General features: G+C 42.6%; 1 protein-coding gene across 1 annotated transcript; it reads left to right on the top strand.

The window, feature by feature from the left end:
- The first annotated feature begins 1651 nt into the window (after positions 1–1651).
- LOC119741532 (golgin subfamily A member 5-like) lies at positions 1652–19683 on the top strand. Its single transcript, XM_038217324.1, has 13 exons — positions 1652–1744; positions 4393–5074; positions 5576–5839; positions 7358–7577; positions 9104–9227; positions 10177–10273; positions 11646–11752; positions 13001–13165; positions 14324–14551; positions 16272–16421; positions 16635–16716; positions 18178–18344; positions 19091–19683. Exons 2-13 carry the CDS (start codon positions 4501–4503, stop codon positions 19178–19180), a joined length of 2268 nt encoding a protein of 755 aa, XP_038073252.1. The 5' UTR covers positions 1652–1744; positions 4393–4500; the 3' UTR covers positions 19181–19683.
- Positions 19684–19986: the final 303 nt, after the last annotated feature.

Here is a 19986-nt window from a genome sequence, read left to right as displayed (position 1 = left end):
TTAATTTATGATGGCATATGCTGTCAAAATATGGATTCTTGTACTATGAATTTTTTTTTTATTTTTTTTAGAGCGGGGGGGGGGGGGGATTATGACAACTGATACCGACAACGGATGCACTTTTGTTTACTTGCAGGTTGTGGTTCAGGCTAACCTTGCATGTATACAAAAGTGTAATTTCATAAATTACATAAATTGATTTACATCACCCTGACACAAAATTCCATCTTATATATGAATAGTTGATGCGGTACCTGCTGCTATGTACATCTGATTCGAACCAGCCAACCGATCCCGTTAGCTCAGTGGTCGAGTACGTGGTAAGACATCTGCAATATAGAAAGCAGGAGGTCGTGGGTTCGAGTCCCACCCGAGTGATTTTTTTCCAACTTTCTCTCGGGAGGTAATTGAGCATACAGTGTTTATACATCGGTGAAGGGCGAACTGACCTAATTTGATTTACATCACCTCGACGAAAAATTCCATCTTATATGAACGGTACGTACCCGCTGCATGCTATGTACATTTGATTCGAACCAGCTCGGTGGTCGAGTGGTAAGACATCTGCACTAGAAAGCAGGAGCTAGGTCGTGGGTTCAAGTCCCACCCGAGTGAGTTTTTCCAACTTTCACTCAAACACACTGATACAGTGTTTATACGTCAGTGAAGGGCAAAACCCAACCTCGTCCCCAGTGTTTATTTTATTTCCAACCTCGTTTCCAATAGTAAGAGCAGGTAGTGGTGGGCGCGTATTGCTCGACACCCTGGTGACGAGGTTGGGCATAACCTAATTTGATCCCCTTAATTAATTCCCTAAGTTACCCTACGGCTAAATTGGTTGAACAAAGGGCGCGCCCCAAGCTTCAAAGAGGCCCAGCGCCGCCCCCTTTCCCCGCCACCTGGAAAGTTCGTTTTGGGTCCGCCCTTAATTGTACCACCCTTATTATAGGCTGGTGCCCCCCTTCCTGGCTACGCAACTAACTTAGTGGAGTTTCGATTTTTGATTTTCTATTTCTCTAGACTATTAAAAGAGCGGGGCACCTCAAATTTCCTCAGTGGCGATTTTGCCAACTGGGCCCAATTTCATAGAGCTGCTTAAGCACAAAATTTACTTAAGCACGAAAAAACATTGCTTAGTAAAATCACGTAACCCGCCAAAACTCCATGCGATGTACATTGCTTGTGACTGGTATTTAGCTGTTGTTAGCATAACAATCGAGTGGAGTTTTGGCCGGTAACCTGATTATATTAAGCAAGATTTTTTTGTGCTTAAGCAAAATTTGTGCTTAAGCAGCTCTATGAAATTAGCCCCTGGTTATAATAGAGTCAGTATTTTGATATACATGTGTTCCATCACGTGCAACACCTCTAACGCTCATGCGATCCAATCAATGGCTTTAAATGGGAACTAGCTACCGGTCCCCATTTCATGGGAGTGGGAACCAGTCTACGAGCGAAGCTAAAACGGTGAAAGAATACTTTGTTTTAATTGATCTAATAATTGCTTATAAATAATACATAATTTTTAAATTAAAAAAATGCAATAAATATGCAACGAAATATTATATTTACTTTATTCGTAAAAGGTATTAAAAAAATTGTATTAAAGAGTAAATTCAACATTTAAATCTATAATTTTCGACAGAGGTTATTAAAGGTCACTTCTCAAGCTCCACGTACGTACGTGTTTACATTTGATGTGAAAATCTGTAATTGATGTTAGAATGTTACTTCTACATTTCAGGTAATCGTAATAACATTTTAGAAAAACCACTTATTAGAATATCAACTCTTGTCATTGTTAAACCATATGGATGTTTGAGTAAAAAAAGTAGTTTAAATTTTCGGAAAATTCCGATTTTGAAAGAAGAGTGATGATCCTCGTTAATTGGCGATCGTGAAGTGTAGGGCCCCTGTTTTTTTTCGAAGTGGCTATCGTTACGGCAGTCGTTGTTTAGCGCCCTCTACGATACTTTTTGGATTCGCACGCAGGTATATAATGGCACAATTGCAGAATACCCCGCCACTCGATCTATCCACCTCGTAGCCGGCTACGAGGTCACGGCTGATTGACCTCAATAAACATTCTCAGCGCTACTTGTATGTACCATGCGTCATGCTCCATTGCACTCCCACTTCGTGACCGCGTAGCCGCCAACAGGGTAGTTGGTTTGGACTTAGAATGTTTTCAGCAACTCCCAATCCTTTTGTGTTGCTTCGTTCTCAAGCATATTCAAGGGGACTCCCACTCCGTAGCCTCGTAGCCGCCAACAGGGTGGTTGGTTTGGACTTAGAATGTTTTCAGCAACTCCCAATCCTTTTGTGTTGCTTCGTTCTCAAATAATGGACCCCCACTCAGTATCCGCGTAGCTGGCAATGGACTTGAATTGTTTCTTTTGCAGTGATTCCAACCTCGTAGCCAGTGATTTTAGGGGTGTATTTCCGAGTGGCGGGGTATTCTGCAATTACTCCAAAATAATTATTTGTTTCCACACGATCTAGCGAGCAGTGCGACAGCTCAGTCGATAGACATGATAGAGGGTAGGATTTTGCACCGCGAGGTTGCGGGTTCGTATCTCAGTTTTGCACTCGATTTTTTTTCCTTTTTCTAACCTGAGGCTTTGGAGGATTTTTTTTTAAAGGGAAATAAAGTCCGAATTTCATAACGTTCAAATTCACTTTTTTTTCTTTCAAATTTTATTTGAATAAAATATGTTTTTATAAAAGTTGCAGTCTACCGTAACGATAGAAAATGGGAAATGCGTTACGGCTGCCGTAACAATAGCCACTGCGGTTTTGTTTTGATGAAATAAGAGTCAAAATTGTTTTTTATTGCTCAAAAATCACCTTTACAATCAAAAGCAGAGTTTCGTCAATTCTAATGACACCTGTTTTGTAATTTTGAACAGATTCTTGGTGTAGAAATCACAATTTTCCTGCGCAGTTTGTGCCTTGCGATTCAGCGCACCGTGCGTGCTCACGTAGGGACATAGCGCGGTGATCGCCATCTTTATTTTCGGGTCGCCGCGCTGTCATCGTCATTTTAGCCCCAAATTTCCCTCAAAAAATCAAAACCCTGCCCTCGGCTCTATCTATGACATACCTGTTATTTTTTAATGTTAATATTGAGAATGTAGCCAACTAGTTTGGTAGGTCCAATAATTTTAAAGTGGATTTTGTTCCCTTATACTAGGAACCGGGCTCTACACTACACGATCGCCATTAAATTTATCTGTGTAGTGACAAGTGTGAGTGTGTCTGACACGTCTGACAATTTCTGAGTTTGATGTTGAGCTTTAAACTGCTTACGTATATCGTGTAGTTTAGGACACCTCTATAATATTTCACAAGTTCTTTTCATTAACCAAAACCCGCCCACTTTCCTAAAGATTAAGTTAGATGATATTCAACTCTAGTCTAGCCCCACTAGTGTGGCTGCGATTTTGCTGCGTACCCCTAGAACTATGGGTATTAGGCCTACACGTTATACCCATAGATGGGCATATCAATGTGAACATGCTGTATACTCTGCGAATAATATTGAAGTGAGTTTTGGAGCGGCCGCTGTATATTTGTACCCCAAGACTCACGCTTTGTTCGCTTAAAGTGTAAGGGTTGAATCGATCCCGATGGTGCAAAAAAAAATGGTGCAAAAAATATGATAAAAACAGTCCCCTTTCCATAACGAAGCTGCAGTTTGAGTTTTAACTTGCACGCGAAGCGTTGTTGACGTGACGTCAGAGTCTCTTGGTCTGGGAACCGACCACAGACACCGTCTTTATAGTGCATATCGCGGGTGGCGTCAGATGGGGCCAATTATGAGACCTGGTGATAAACGCTGCGGATAATTAGGTATCGCACTTATACGAGCCAGACATGAGGAGTGCCCTTCATCCAGGACAGAAATTTCCAAAGTTAGGGTACCTAGACATAGAGGAACTCATACCTGTTCGAAAACACGTTCCTTTATCTAGAAGTCTTCATCCATCTGACCAAAAAACGACGATCAGTCATCAGCTCCTGGCTGCATCACCAGCCGTACACACTACGCGCCCAACAAACTCGAGGTCATGAACTGCGAAATGCATATTCATAGTCTTGCCCAAGCGCGCCCGCATAATGTGTCTGCCATTTTGAAATCCCATGGAGAAACATTATGGAGACAATATTCATGAGAGCTGATGACTGATCGTCATTTTTTTGGCCAGGTTGGAGATTGTGAACATGATGTAGGCTCAGGGAGAAAACATGAAAAGACACTTGTTTTATTATCAGTTTTAAGTTGGAGATTGTGCACATGATATAGGCTCAGGGAGAAAACGTGAAAAGACACTTGTTTTATTATCAGTTTTAAGTTCAACTTTTGTAATGTGTGTGATTTGTGTTCCTTAGATGAATTGGATTGAATGCGGACATTGGATGCAGTTACACGCACATGGCACTTAAACTGCTTTTCTGAGTCAGCTTTCCTCTTGGAAAAGCTTCCCATTGTGTTGCGTCATGGCCTGGATGTTCAGTAAGGCTGAAAACCTCTTAAACTCACTGGATCAGTCGGCAAATCAGGTTCTGAATACTTCAACACCGGATCAAGAAAAAAAGAGTTACGCAAACGGAGATGCAGCTCTCCATCAGAACGATTTCACTGGCGGCGCCGGCAAACAAAATGGCCAGGTCTCGCCGGGTCAGATGTCAACCTCTGCCAGTGCTTATAGCCTAACCCCCACCGACCTGGCCAACACGGCTAGCATCCGCCGGACGCCCAGCGAGAGTGCTCTGGGCTCCCCGGTGGCCCAGTCGAAGAGCCGCGGCTCCAAGCTCCGTACCGACCAGGACGACGAGAAACTCTTTGAATTCTTGAACAAACCGTCGACGGCCAGCACCGGCAGATCCTCGCCACTTGCCAGCGAGCGACGGAGGGACAAAAAGAACACTGCTGCGAGTAGCGGGACAGGAAACACTGCCAGCAGACAGCACTCGAGACAATCCAGCACGTCGTCAACCATGTCATCCAAAAGTGCAAGAGTGGATGGGGTCGTAGTGGATAACTCCCCATCACCTACCACAGACAATCCAGGTGGGGCATTTTATTTTTGAACATTCTTGGTGTCTTCCTCATGGATGATAATTCAGAAGTGATAAAAGCAATGGTGTTATTCTTCTTTTTGCATTTATCTTTCTATATGGCAACCATACAGGGTGAGTAAAAAAAACAAGGAAACCGAAATGGCAGGACCATTTTTATAATGAAGGTAAGTGTTCTTTCGGCAAAACGAAACAGTTCACATAGGGATATATTGAATTGTTTTCGTTTTGCTGAAAGAACACTTACTTTTTTGTGATCCGTGGACAGAACTTTAAATCAGTGTTTGTGTTTAAAATTCCATAACTTAAAAAGTACATGAGTGATTTGAATGATTTTTGTACTGAAAGAAAGCTTATTAATTGGGCCTTCATATCCTAGATTTTGAATATGCTACATGCAGATCTTCATTAGATAATTGGTACTGGCATTTGGGTTTCCTTTTTTTCGCTCACCCTGGATTTCTCAAAACTTGGACCATTGTCCTGACTGCAGTGCTACTGTCAGTTGGTGATGACCAGCCAGACAGCACCGAACCACCTGTGATCAACAACATCTCGGACAGTGACCGCTCGGATGGCCCAGACGAGGGGCCGTCCTACCCCTCAGCCCCCAGCCAAGTGGGGCACAACATGAGGGATGAACAGTCTCACCAGCTGTCCTCCCTGGAGCTGGAAAACAAGTTGCTCAAGAACGAGGTGGGGTCTTTAAACCAGGAGATGGCGTCTGCCCTGGCCAGGGCACGCAAGGCACAAGAAGGTAGGGTCTTCCCTCATCAATGAATTATTCCATTAACCCTCCTAAGGCTCCTATGCAAACATACATTCTGTGCCAAGTAGTCCTTTCAGTCAATCAAGTGACTGTTTGTCAAAGGTGAAACATTCCCAGAGCTAGATTCACTGGCTGGGACTGTTTATGTAACTTGATACAGATTTCCCTTGGCTATGGGTAATTGATAAGCAAGCTGTGCCCCAAACTTGCCTGCTTTGTGTGTTCATGGTCTGTTGGGTTTGACTAGTCACAGTGTTTGCTTGTCATATGATCTAACTGCTGGTGACTAGCCTTTGTTAAAAGTATAGCAGGGGAAATGGATGGAAATTTTGGCTGTCTGTGACTGTTTAAATAGCCCCATGATGTTTTGACCAATCACAGTCATGACTAATGTCTGTCGATGCTTGCGCTCACCAATTCACGGCTTCATCGAATTAAGAACGAACTACTTACGGAGATTTCCAAAAATTGCATCTTTAGATGCATCTTTGGAAATGACCTTCTTTTATTGTGTTCTTCAAAATGACAACATGCCAGAAAGAATAATTTCACATGGAATTTAGTGCAATTAGTATCTTTAAACCAAGTATGCTTTTTAACTATAATTTTGTCAATACTTTTGGATAGCTGCAAATGATATACTCTACCTTTAATTTCACATGGAGTTTAGTGTCATTACTATCTTTAACCAAGTATGCTTTTCAGCAATAATTTTGTCACTTACTTTTTGGATAGCTGCAAATGATATACTCTACCTTTAAAATCCGACACTTTCTAAAAACTTGTCTTCCAAGTAATACTGTGTGAAGAAAAGCCTAGAAGAATATTTTTAGAAGAACCGACAAATTCAAGAAGGGACTTAGTCTGAGAACATAATCCACATGTGACAATGTGGCTGCGTGACAAGCTACAACTGGTGTGGGGAGATGCTGGGCATCCGCTCCACAACCGATTTAAGGATAACATCATTCCACGCAGCGGAAGACTGAGACCAGTGGTTGCACACACAAACCGATATTCTTCATTTTTCACAGGCAGGGCCATTAAGTGTCATAATGATGATTTTACAAGATGATTTTTATCCAAAGGATTAATTTATTCTGGTATCTGAGAAGCAACAGGTTTTCACAGTTTTTGACATAATTTTTATACTTAGTCCTTTATTCTGGTTCTACTTTGGGAATGGGTTTTGCATTAATTTTACATGTGCTTTTTTACGCTCTAAAGTTTTTAGTGCTTTATACTGTGTGCAATTGTAATGTTTTGATGTGATTGTGTATTTATTTCCTGAATATTGTAGCGTATGTTGAATTTTTTTTATATTTTAAATGAGAGACGACAACATGTAATTTCCAGTTTTGGATTTTAATAAAGTTTATCTATCTATCTATCTATCTGAACCTGGGTGGGAATAGAACCCGGGCCATTGAGATGGAAGGTGAGGAAAAGACGTCTTGCAGTGAGATATTTATTCCCCCTGCATCCTTTGTTTTTATCACTTCTCAGAGCTGAAGCAGGTGAAGTCAGAGATGCAGCGACGCCAGCAGCAGATGTCCAGCAGCGACAGCATCATCCGACAGCTGCAGGCCCGGGAGGAAGACTTGACCGAGGAGCTGGGTGCTAAGAACTCCCAGCTGGCCGTCCTGCGGGTGCGTCTGCAGGAGGCAGACGGAGAGCTGAAGGCCAAAGCCAGGCAGCTGGATGGGCTACAGTCAGAGAGAGACAGGTCAGTACTCAGGGGGCTTCAAATACACACTTGGCTGTTGGACCAAGTCCGCTTAGTAACTGGAAGGGCCTTTTCTACACAGACACAGGGTAACAGAAAGTGGAAACAAAAAAGCAGCATATTGCGCAGTAGTAAACATTTGAATTAACCCTTACCTCCCCAAATCCATCAAAATCCATTTCCTCATTTCGGAGATTTTGGTAGGCAAGCCATCTAATAATGATAATAATGGCGTCTTGTATAGCGCTCATGTCCATCACAAAGTGACGCTCCTGGTGCTCTATTATCACCCTGGCTTTAGCACGGCTGCCATTACGGCGCACAAGCATTGAAGGAATTTCTTCCTACCAGGTACCCATTTACTACACCTGGGTGGAGAGAGGCAATCGTAGTAAAGTGCCTTGCCCAAGCGCACAAGCACCATGTTCCCCGTCAGGATTCGAACCCATGTACCACGGCACGCGAGTCGAACACCATAACCACTGGACCACAGCACCCTAATATCTAATCTGTACCAAGTCCATCAAAATCCACCTACATGTACAGTAGTGGTGGTCTTTTGGTGGATTTCAGCGGATTTGGCCCTAAAGCATTTGAAGCAGGGCCAGTGATGGATTTTGGTGGACTTAGTCCGGTACTTAGTAAAAGACACTTGGGAGTTAGGGTTAATATGCACATTGATGAATGGTTCATTAGGCAATGTTATGGCTAGCTCCATAATGTCAACTTCATTACCACCTTCCCCCCCCCCCCCCCCCCCCAAATCGCCCAGGTTGCTGCAGTGTGTGGAATGTATGCAATGAGTGTAAACTGACCCATTAGGCCTTTTCACACTAGAGCCTCTCAACCCGGGCTGAACTCAACCCTGGGCGAACCAATGCCGCCCAGGGTTGAGTTTTTAATTTTTCAACCCCTCGTTCAACCCGGCATCGTTTCAAACTTGTTTCGTGCAAGCCAAGCTTATATCGCTCGGTACTACTGTTTTGAACCCTGGCAAGAGTTTCAACCCAGGTTGAAAATCTCAACCGTGGTCTGTAGTAGGGTTGAGTTCAACCCTGCTGTGAAATCAATTTTAGGGTTGACGCGGGGTTGAAAATCTTCAAGTGTGAAAGGCTTCATGTCTTCAAAACTCGCGTCAACCCCGCATCAACCCAGAGATCTGTCTAGTGTGAAAGGGCCTATTGAAACCAGTACATTTGCCTTTTTTAACCAGTGCAGATTCCAGTTACTGCTTACAGTGTAATGTTGGGTTGAATTGCTCTACACCAATGTGTCTGTCTAAGACTGCTGTCTGAAAGCTTGGGAGAAACAATTTACAAACCTGCTCGGTTTGGCCTCGAACCCAGGACCTCCTGCTTGCTACATGTAGATGGGTTATCACTGGACCACTGATAATCTCACATATTACAATAAGTACTGTATTCAGTGCCTTTGGCCTTCCTGCATCAAAATGCAGTCAATTTTCTCATATCATCATTACTTCATCTTCCCTAAAAGTTATTTTTCCCTTCATATTTCATGTACAGAATCCTTCGAGACCACAGCGATGCAAGTGGCGTCCACAGCAACGCCTTGGACTCGGTCAAGGACAGACTCGGTGAGACGGAGTCCTTATTGAAGAGAGAGCAGGATGCCTATAAAACTGCACAGGTAAGATCTATGCGCCATTACATAAAATGCATACAAGTACTTACATTTATGCATACCCACCAGTTATTCACAAGTCAGCCAGTCTCAAACTAAAATGAAAAGCTGTTAAATAAACTGTGATAAGGACAAACTGTGGTTTATCCTGTGTTAAACCATTGCTATGACGTCACACTATTGTTAAAAGTGTGGATTCTGATCTACAAATCTCTTACACTGGGCACAAAGTGTGGATTCGGAATGAAGAATCTTTAGTAAAGTGTGGATTCGGAATTATGAATCCACACTTTGAACACGTCGGACTATTATTCTCCATAACGAGCATGAATAGGACCGTCTGCGTGAAAATTTGCTTTCCGAAAATTACCTATGCATCTTCGCTGTCAGATTCTCCGCTGTCACTGCAAAATCTACTTTTAGTCAGAAAGAAATCGTCGTCTGAACTATCCATTTTGACGTAAGGGGCCTATACACACACGATGACTTGGTTGTACCGGTGTGGCGATACACATGCTAAACACGCCAGGAAAAAATGTTGCAACCTGATGCCACTTCCGCGCTTGTGTACAAAGTCTATGGAGAGTCATTTCAAGTATTTCCTAACAAAATTCGAAACATTTCTCAGTCCCAGATTCATGTCGTATCATCATTTTTGCAACGAATGACCTTCATTGAGATGATATATGAAGAAAAAAGTGGCGTCAGGTTGCAACATTCTTTCCAATACTTCTGTTAACGCAATGGTTTTTCGAAGAATACACTCGCAAGTGTGGATTCTTAATTTACGAATTCACTCGGCGCTTCGCGCCTCGTGAATTCTTAAATTACGAATCCACACTTTCTCGTGTATTCTCCTTAACTTACAACTGTCCTTGTGATTTGGCACATGACTTACTTGACTGAGTTGGCGGGGAGTGTGGTCTAAAAACTTCATTTCTTGTTTTTTTTCCAGGTTGAGTTTATGGAGAGGCAAGGGAAGCTGGAATCAGAACAGCAGAACCTGGCCGAAGCGTTGACTTCATCACAGAAGAAATACCATGAAGAAAAGAGTATCCTTGACTGTAGATCCGTAGTTGACGTAAACTGAAGTTGAAGAAGTTGGCCTAGTGGTATTATATCCAGGCACGCTATCAATTCTATCACGGAGGCCCCCCTCAATGGCAAAAGCATATGTGCTAGCTTTTGTTCAGATAATTCGTCATGAGGCAGTTGCTTAGTACAATAGTATACACAATGGTTTCTCCATTGAAGGGGGCCTCGTGAGTGTATCCGCTCCGTTCACAAGTACCCCCTCACCGGCAAAGAAAGTACAGTTGGGGGTGACCGACCGACGCCATCTTGCCTGACTGCAATTTTGCCGCGACGCGCGGCCGTACCACTAGCACTGCGTGTACAAATCCCCTGGTGTACGTGCGTCACACACAAGGAACGGTGCGCGTCAACCAGCTAAATGTCCCGCCCATGGGACGTCGTTGCTAGGTAAAAGGGCGCCCTCTTTCGTTGGCGCACGGAGCCTATAGTCATTACATGCCTATAGTCATTACATGTCTGTACGCTGTCCTATCCTCATAATGTGATAGCTTCAGGCATGAAATTTTGCAGAGTTTAGTCTGAATTCAGACTTTTTGAATCTGAATAGAAGACATTATCAGTATCGAAAGAAAAATATCCGTCTTTCAGACCTTTCATTCCATTTTCAGACTTTTAAAAAAATTGACAATCTTATCCCTGTAGATAAATCCCACTTAAGGTTTCACATGGTGGACATGATCAATGAATGGGAGGTTTGCGGTAGCACCATGTGAATGATATCTCTTTGTGAGTTGTGTGGTTCTGAGAAGAACCAGTTGGTTTAACTCGACGTTTCGAACAGTATGCTCTGCTCGTCATCATCCCTGTAACTTGTACAGTAAAGACTAAAATAAATATCATCTAATGAACCACAAAGAGAAACTAGGGGTTTCCTTTATGGTTTATTTAATGATTTCAAATACTGCGCGTGATCACCGGCTGCTGTTTGTCATGTTGGTAGCATTAAGGCCAGTTCATGCTCGGCACGAAAGCGAACATGTACACGACTTTGTGACGTCATGGCCAGTATTCACACTACGAATTTGCAAAAGTGGAACACATTTCAACTCTGGTGAATTTCTAAGCGATTTTCTCTGACGTCAAACTTGCATTCACATTCGTGTGAAGTATGGACCGGCCTTCACTAATGTTGTAAGCAATGTGACTTTGGACTTGATCCCCGGCCACATGGCACACATTGGTTTGTGGCTTCACACTTGCGCTTCTTGAGCCAAGACGTTGACAAATTTGTAGACACTCAATACAGGGCTGAAGTGCTTGCTACGGAGGTTGCAGGTTCCAATCCCACTCCAGTCACTTTGCATATTCCTTAGCCTCCCTTTGTGACAGGCAACTCGCATCAGTTGGCCCAGCAACTCAAGACAGCCAAGAGCCACCTGGAGACGGCCAAGGAGGATCTTTCTGATTACAAGCAGAAGGCTACCAGGATACTCCAGGTAGGAAAGTGCTATACTGTGCTCGGTTTGCCTGACTTCTTAGGTTTTCTTTGATTAACGTTTGTATAGACATAATATTCATGACATCAGAAACAGATGGCATATCAATTCCCCTATTCAAAATGGAATAGCCTGTGTGATTTGCTCGTGTATCATCTACCAGCGCATAATTACAGTAAACTCCCATTTAGTCAAATCTCAAGGGAATGGATACAAAATTTGAGGTATCCAGAGTTTGAGTTAAACAAGGTTCCCAACTTTTCGACAGTAATGTCATCTACATGTACACATATACATGAATGGCTTTTACTGTTACTCGCTATGCAGTGAACACGTAATTTTTGGGCACATTTTCCTTTTTTTTTCATTTTAATTGTTAATTTTTTTTGTCACAAAGCATCATTTTACTCAAATTTCGTATTGTTTTTACCTAAAACATGACATTATCACAATGCAGCATGCACACTGCATCCCAACGTGAAAAGACGAAGTCATTGGGCAGTTATGTCTCGTGAAAAAAAGTTTTCCATTGTTTGTTACGCTTCTTTGTGACTGTTTTGGCAGCATTTTCTATGGACTGGCCGAACAAAAGTTCGAGTTAAACGGAGGTACTGGTGCGGGCACTTCAAGTTACGGGGTATTCATGTACATAACATCCTATTCTCTTGACGGGAATGGATTATTACTTCGAGATAAACAGAGATTTGAGTTATCCTTGTTTGAGGGAGTAATTGCAGAATACCCCGCCACTCGGAAATACACCCCTAAAATCACTGGCTACGAGGTTGGAATCACTGCAAAAGAAACAATTCAAGTCCATTGCCAGCTACGCGGATACTGAGTGGGGGTCCATTATTTGAGAACGAAGCAACACAAAATGAATGGGAGTTGCTGAAAAAAATTCTAAGTCCAAACCAACCACCCTGTTGGCGGCTACGAGGCTACGGAGTGGGAGTCCCCTTGAATATGCTTGAGAACGAAGCAACACAAAAGGAATGGGAGTTGCTGAAAAAATTCTAAGTCCAAACCAACTACCCTCTTGGCGGCTACGCGGTCACGAAGTGGGAGTGCAATGGAGCATGACGCATAGTACATACAAGTAGCGCTGAGAATGTTTATTGAGGTCAACCAACCGTGACCTCGTAGCCGGCTACGAGGTGGATAGATCGAGTGGCGGGGTATTCTGCAATTGTGCCTGTTTGAGTTCAAGAGAGTTACTGTCTAACATTTTCTATTATTAATCTCCAGTCCAAAGACAAGCTAATAGCCAGCCTGAAGGACGGTGCCAGCCCCAGTGAAGGCTCATCCACATCGGGGATAGAGCTTGAAGAGCTCAGGAATGAGAGGGATAGCTTGTGGGAGGAGCTACAGATGGCAAATGGGAGGATGCAGCAACTCAGGAGCGAATTGCAGGTAATGACCTTCAGTTGATTGGGAGGTTGGAGGTTCAGTTGTGTAGTGATGTTATGGTTAAATGGTAATTTAATTGGCACTGGCACTTTGTTAAAGGTAATAGGATCATATGCATTGATTGTAATTTCATGAAACGGACTTATTTAAGGGCTGTTAAATCATATTCATAAATACCTAAGACAGTTTACCCGAGCGTACACATGAAGTCAACAGCCTGCTCATGGCCTCTTAACGGATGTAGTATTTGAGAAAACTGTTTGTTCTCAGTGATGGTTAGGTCCTAACCATCAGTAGTACTGATACAACATTCCTCTTTTCTTAGAATGACAGAATACCAGGCTCAACGATTTCACTGGATGTTTCCTACTGTTCTTTGCTTAAAATCAAGTGGGCTTTTTCATAATATTTCGGTAGTTTCGATTTTGAGTGTTTGCATGATCCTATATGCCTTAAATCCCTTCACGAGAGTCTACCACGAGTCAGTCTTGTGTGAGAATGAGAAGTGTACAATTTGTGCTTGTCTGCAAGACCCCTGTCATCATCTCATCAGATGTGCCCAGTGTTTGCACCTATACTCAGGCCTGTATTCAGTGGGGTTCATAGGGGTCCTTAAAGTTCCCCCCTGCAAGAAGCCAAGGTCATCCGCCTCGGACCCGGTATGGTGGCACCCTGAAAACCTTACATTCCCACTGTAGGGCAACGCAATCTATGCTGTGGTCGGCATGTGTATGGTCAGAATATGTATGATTAGTTTTCACCAACCATCCCTCTTTGACTGGCAAATTCAGCTGTGCCATTACAGCAGTCAAAATCAATCAGTTGGCTGTTTTTAACAGTTACGAATGCCCTGCTTATTTTGATGTAGCCATGCTTTGACTGGAAGTGATTAATATGCCAGCTACACTTACCAGTTATCTTTTTTGTCTGTTGATGGAATTTGACTAGTCACAGTGTTTACACGAATGTGATCTAACTGCTTCTACTGGCCTGTACAAATGCATGGCAGGAGAAGTGGAGGATATTTTTGACTGTCTGTGACTGATCAAACCCATTGCAAGCATGCTGGAAAAGAAACTCTTTGTACTTGTGCCTTGAGCCCATATTTAACCATCTAGACTAAATAAACCCCGAAACTATTGGTATTTTTATATTTTGCAGGAGTTGGAAGCCATGCAGCAGTCGGAATCTGACACGGCCCAGGATCAGATCCGGGACTTGGAAGACCAACTGACGACCAGCCAGCAGCAGCTGCGGGAGGTGGAGACGGACTTGCGACAGAAGGGGGAGGAGCTTAGATACGTGGAGGCGGAGAGCCACAAGACCAAGATGAGCCTGCAGACCAGGCTGCAGGACAGGGAAGAGGAGATTCAGAAACTGAGAAACCAGGTACGGACAAATAAAATGAGTCTCTCTCTACAGTCTCGAAAAACAATAGATATTGACCCCTGTCTACTTCTGTCATGATTATTCTTAATGAAACCAAGTATTGTGAAACCAAGTCTGAAGAAATCTGTGGATAGACGACCTTGGAGAAGTCCTTCAGAAGGAATCCATGCGCAGCGTTTAAAATGGCAATCGGATGTTGTTCAAAATCAAACATAGTTCAAGGAGTAAGTTAATAATAATAATAATAATAATTACCCTGGATTGCACATTTGGGAGACATTCCCATAGACTTTGTGCACAAAATTTTTCAAACTTAAATGTGCCCTAACCCAACATTCCCTTGTTCTTTGTCCACGAATTTCCGTATGTTCACTAATTAGACCACAAGCATCAAATATAATCTAAGTGCGACAGTAAAGTTTTGCCTCTAAAGGGGGGCTGTGACATTAGGGAGACATGAAAATGTCTCCCTAACGACTGATGTCTCCTAACGTGCGAAGAAATTACGATAACGTGTCTCCTTAATGGTACCATTACATGTATAATGTGTATTCATAAATACCTAAGACAGTTTACGCATTCCTATTGGTCGAGAGCCCGTCACGTGGCCGGTCTTAAACGGATGATAAAGACATGGCTAGCTGGTCTTAAACACTTTTTCAGTGTGACAATAAAATGAGGACTCCTAAAAATCCAGTGCCTCTTATCGTTTCATTGGTTGAACGTTCACAATCCTCACGTAGGCATGCGCAACACTACCAGGGAGTCAGAATTTTATAGTTCTAAATTCAAAACGCAACGCGCCAGGTGCGTTCTGCGCGATACGCGCGCGTCAATCTCCATAAAAGGGTTGTTTACATCTTACTCGCCAGCTGAACACTCCATTATTTTGCAAGAGGGATGTTTCAAAAAGCATAAAGTGAATTTGTTGAACAAAATCGGGATGTTTTGAACGAATTATATGATTTTTTTTACCGAAAAGGTATTTATGAATGGGAATAAATATGTGCTCCGTTGGTATTTATCACTCTGTTTAAGACCACTTAGAGTCTGGGTGCTGATAATTACCCTCGCCTCCGGCTCGGGTAATTATCAGCACCCAGACTCTAAGTGGTCTTAAACAGAGTGATAAAAACCTCTGGAGCACACATTTATTCCCTTATTATAAAGCACATGTATCCACCAGCATTAGTGCTCAAGGCGCTACATCGTTATTACCTCGCTCATTGGGCCAATGAAACATTCCAAAGACAATCTCATCAGCTCCCTAGCGAATATACAGCTTGATTCTTCCATTTTGGCGCAAGGCAGCTTAAATCAAACACAGTAACCATCTCTGCCCTCAAAGGTACCTATTTACTCCTGGGCGTGGAGAAGCAATGATTGACAAAGTGCCTTGTTCAAGGGCACAGGCACTACTACGGCAGACCACAAATTCATTGCTCCCGACCACAATTCCACAGCGCTCCTAGTTGTATTGAAAAAATTAATCTAGGCCAGGGCAGCGCAAAACGTTTTATACACACTTGGCATGAGATTTCCAGTCAAGGTCATCACTAGTCCAACATGCAAACCAGGTCACAAAAAACAGAGGGTGAACAGTGACAAACTAATACTTGTCACAGTTCATTGGAAAAGCTTGTGACTTGACTTGAATCTGAATGACTTGTGATTGGATTTGTGATGACTAGACGACAACTCTTCTTTGGGCATTTTACAGCTGACAGCTAGGAATACCAGCAGTACCTCTCAGATGGAGCTGGAATCCCGACTTCATGCCCTGACAGAGAGTCTGATCCAGAAACAGACCGTGCTGGAAGCGCTGAGCACTGAGAAGAACTCACTGGTCATGCAGCTGGAGAGAGCCGAGGTATGCTTCCTCTTGTCACAAATGTTTTTTTTATCTCTTTCATCATGGTGATGTATTCTCAACTACTCTCTGCAGGACTCTGTTCAATGTTAGAAGGCACAATGTGGCCCACTCATCATAAGTGGTTTTGCAAAGCCCGAAGGGTTATGAAATGTAGAAGACTAGGAAAATGTGACTCATTGTTCAATTGTGGTATGGCTTTTTGTTTTATAGAGGCAATATAAGGAACATCAGTTGAATACAGCCAGGAGTGAAAGTCACACTGTTACCATGAGGAGTTCAGATGACGATGAAGGTAGGTATTCCGGAAAGGCTATATAGATAGATGGATAAGAACTTTAGTATCCCGCTTTGGGAAATTAAGATGACGATACAGACATACATACAATTACCTTCACAACATATTTGCATATTTAAAATATATATATTTTCACCTGTTAGTTGTGGAAAGACTCTGGAAATTATGAGAATTTTCACTTTTGTTTATAGCAAATTTAAGGGTAAAAAAACATTTAGTAGCATAGAGTGCAATATAGGAAGGCATTAAATCAAGAAAAACTTGAATGATTTGGTCTTTTTACTTGTTCACAGTTAAAAAGCAAAATAATATTAAAATATTGTTAACCAATAAAAAGGACCAACAAAAAAAAGATTTCTGAATGTTACTCGGTTTTGGGGAAATCCTGTCGTGCCACAATCGTTGGTCCCCAAGATTTGATCACATATAGATTTACACCATAGGCTTATTTGGAAGCTTTTTCTTTTGAAAAATTTACTGATAGGCATGTGCAATATTGGATGCCTATGGTGCTCATGCATTTTCAAATAATTGTGTATTTGATTATTCAAACTTAGAATCAATCAATTTCTGACTATTCACAACGCGCCAATCAAATGTTACGTGTGCCATGCATCTAACTATAATTCCAAGAATCTCTGTCTGTCTGTCGGTATTTCGATTATCTCCAGAACTGGGCGCCGTATGAAGTTGAAAATCGGCCGGTATATTGTTCGGGACCACAGAATGTGCAGTGCCAAGTTTGAAGTGGTTTGGATGAGTGGTTCTCGAAAAAGCTGCAAAAAAGCAGTATTTTCTGAGGCAAATGTGGGAGTATATAGCTTAGAACATAACACCACGCACTGCTGTTCTTTTCCATTGTTTACGTCATGTAAAACTAAAGCGCGTGTGCTCAATATGACGCAACACCACGCGCGCGTATGGCACCACTGAGTTGTGTGATGTCACAGTAAACACTGCACGCGTGTACGTACGTGTGCAAAGAGAGCGAGCTGACCTTCACTGGGGGCTATTCCATTATCAACAATGGGTACTTCACTGGGGGGGGGGGGCTATTCCATTACCAACATGGGGTTAACAATAGCACAGTTTTTTCTACGTTTTCTTACTATAATTCCGTCCACATTAAAAAATGTGCATTCAATCTGTGAGTGTACGTGTGCGTTCAACCTGTGAAAACAACGACATTGAATTGCGTACGTTGTTTGCACGAGAAGTTCTCAAAAACGCTGCAGGCAACCAATACCAGCGGCCAAGCAATTTGACCTTCCCGAACATGCACATTTTAGACGGGCACTGTACTAGTTAGCCTAAAATTGAATGCACCAGTCAGAAACTCCATACCACAATTTTCAGTATTTTGGTAGTTTAACATCAATCGGTATTGTTCGATATAAAAAAAAAATATCGTCCAAGCCTAGTTACTAATGGAAGTCCCTCCTGTTTTTTTCCTCCCAGGAACAAGGCAACGAGGACTACCGTCATTCTTACGAGAGACTCCCCTGGATGCTGTGGTCACCAAGAACGTCAAACGGGCGGCCAACACCATTGATAAGTTCAGCGTTCGGCTGGGAGTGTTCTTGCGACGGTACCCAATCGCGAGGTTGTTTGTCATCGCCTATATGGTACGTGAACCTTGTAACAAGCGGTTAGGCATCTGGTTAATATGGAGATATGTTTTCAAAATTTTAGAAGTTAACTATGGTTTTAGATCCAAGAGGATTTTGAGGATTATAATTCCCCTTTTTTTGCCAGGGTGGGGAGAGGAGGATTGGGCCATAGGATCCCCCTTTTCCAGATTTCTGTGCTGAAATAAAAAAAAATGCCTGATTGTGATTTTGCCCAGTCAGTGTGAAGTGATTGACCCTTCTATGCAAACTTACATTCTGTGCCAAGTTGTCCTTTCATTCAAAATCAATCAAGTGACTGTTTCATTAGTTACAAATTCCCAGCCTACACAAAGCAGGATTGACTGGCTGTGACTGTTCATGTTACTTGATACAGCTTTTATTGAGAAGCCAGCTGTGCCCACAACTCTCCTGCTTTGTCTGTTCATGGTCTGTTGACCGAGTTTGACTAGTCACAGTGCTTGCTTGACATACGATCTGACTGCTGGTGACTAGCCTGTGTAAAAAGTACAGCAGGGGAAGTGGATGGAAATTTTCACTGTCTGTGACTGTTTAAATAGCAGGAGGGTGAAAGGAGTTATTAAAAACCTTTTTTAATTTCCAACTTTTGAAAGGTTTCATGATTTTCTATCCTCATCCCCTGGTCATCTATACAAATCTACATGTATGTCATTGAAATGAAATCATCATACTTTGTTCTCTTTTCCGTCAATTATTGTTTCTCTTTCTCCATTTTTCTGCAGATCCTTCTTCATATCTGGGTGATGATCGTACTGCTAACGTACACGCCAGAAATCCACGGATCTGACTTCCATCCACAAGGTCCAAAATAAAAATGCCTTCGGAAACCAGCAAACATCTGAGCAGTTTGCTGTGGTTATGATTTCTTTTGCCAAGGAAGGCAAGTTGTACGAATGGAGTGCGGTATGGACCGTGGCCGTGCTACATGGTTATATGTAGCACAGCTTGTTGCCATGGATCAACCAATTAGGATCAAGGATTCAAGTTTACTTCAAGATAATATCTGTTATTGCATGCTCCATATAGACCTGAGACCTAATGACGTAATGGCTTTGTTTACCTATGGCTATGGGAGCGAAGTTGGGACGCCAGACGAAAGCGCACATGTAAACAAAGAGTGACGTCATAAGGTCTCAGGCCTATTGCACAGCGGATGTCTAGTGCATTTTCCTGAAAAGATAATACAAAGTGAGGTTTTGCTATACAGTGTTAATAAAATATATGTCGGTGAAGGGCAGAACCCAATATTAAATTTACATCTCCCAAACGCAAATTGCCATCGTAAAAATAGTGCCCCGAACTGAAGTGACCACAGCATACTCATTGTAGAACGCCATGGTCCAGTGGTTACGGTGTTTGACTCATATACGAAGGTGCGTGGGTTCGAACCCTGCCAGGAAGATGGTGTTTGTGCCCTTGGGCAAGACACTTAACTACAATTGCCTCTCTCCACCCAGAAGTATAAATGGGTACCTGTGAGGGTTGAGGACCGATTGAGCGCTGATATCGGCTGCCGCGTGGTCCCATGGCCTGATAAACGGGGTAATAATTGTAAAGCGCTTTGAGATCGTTGATACGATGGAAAGCGCTATATAAGCACAATTATTATATAAATTAT

Source organism: Patiria miniata, unplaced genomic scaffold (genome assembly GCF_015706575.1).
Source record: "Patiria miniata isolate m_02_andy unplaced genomic scaffold, ASM1570657v1 HiC_scaffold_5, whole genome shotgun sequence".
NCBI classification, from domain to species: Eukaryota; Metazoa; Echinodermata; class Asteroidea; order Valvatida; family Asterinidae; genus Patiria; species Patiria miniata.
Note: the sequence above shows the minus strand (reverse complement) of the source record. Positions and strands in the feature narration are given on the sequence as shown.

What these genes read in the sequence shown, in the direction of transcription:
- LOC119741532 (XM_038217324.1), top strand. Translation starts at nt 4,501, where the DNA reads ATGGCCTGGATGTTCAGTAAGGCTGAAAACCTCTTAAACTCACTGGAT. An exon ending in ATGCCTATAAAACTGCACAG is followed by an intron (nt 9,228 to 10,176) that starts GTAAGATCTATG and finishes TTTTTTTTCCAG; the next exon opens with GTTGAGTTTATGGAGAGGCA. An exon ending in AGGCTACCAGGATACTCCAG is followed by an intron (nt 11,753 to 13,000) that starts GTAGGAAAGTGC and finishes ATTAATCTCCAG; the next exon opens with TCCAAAGACAAGCTAATAGC.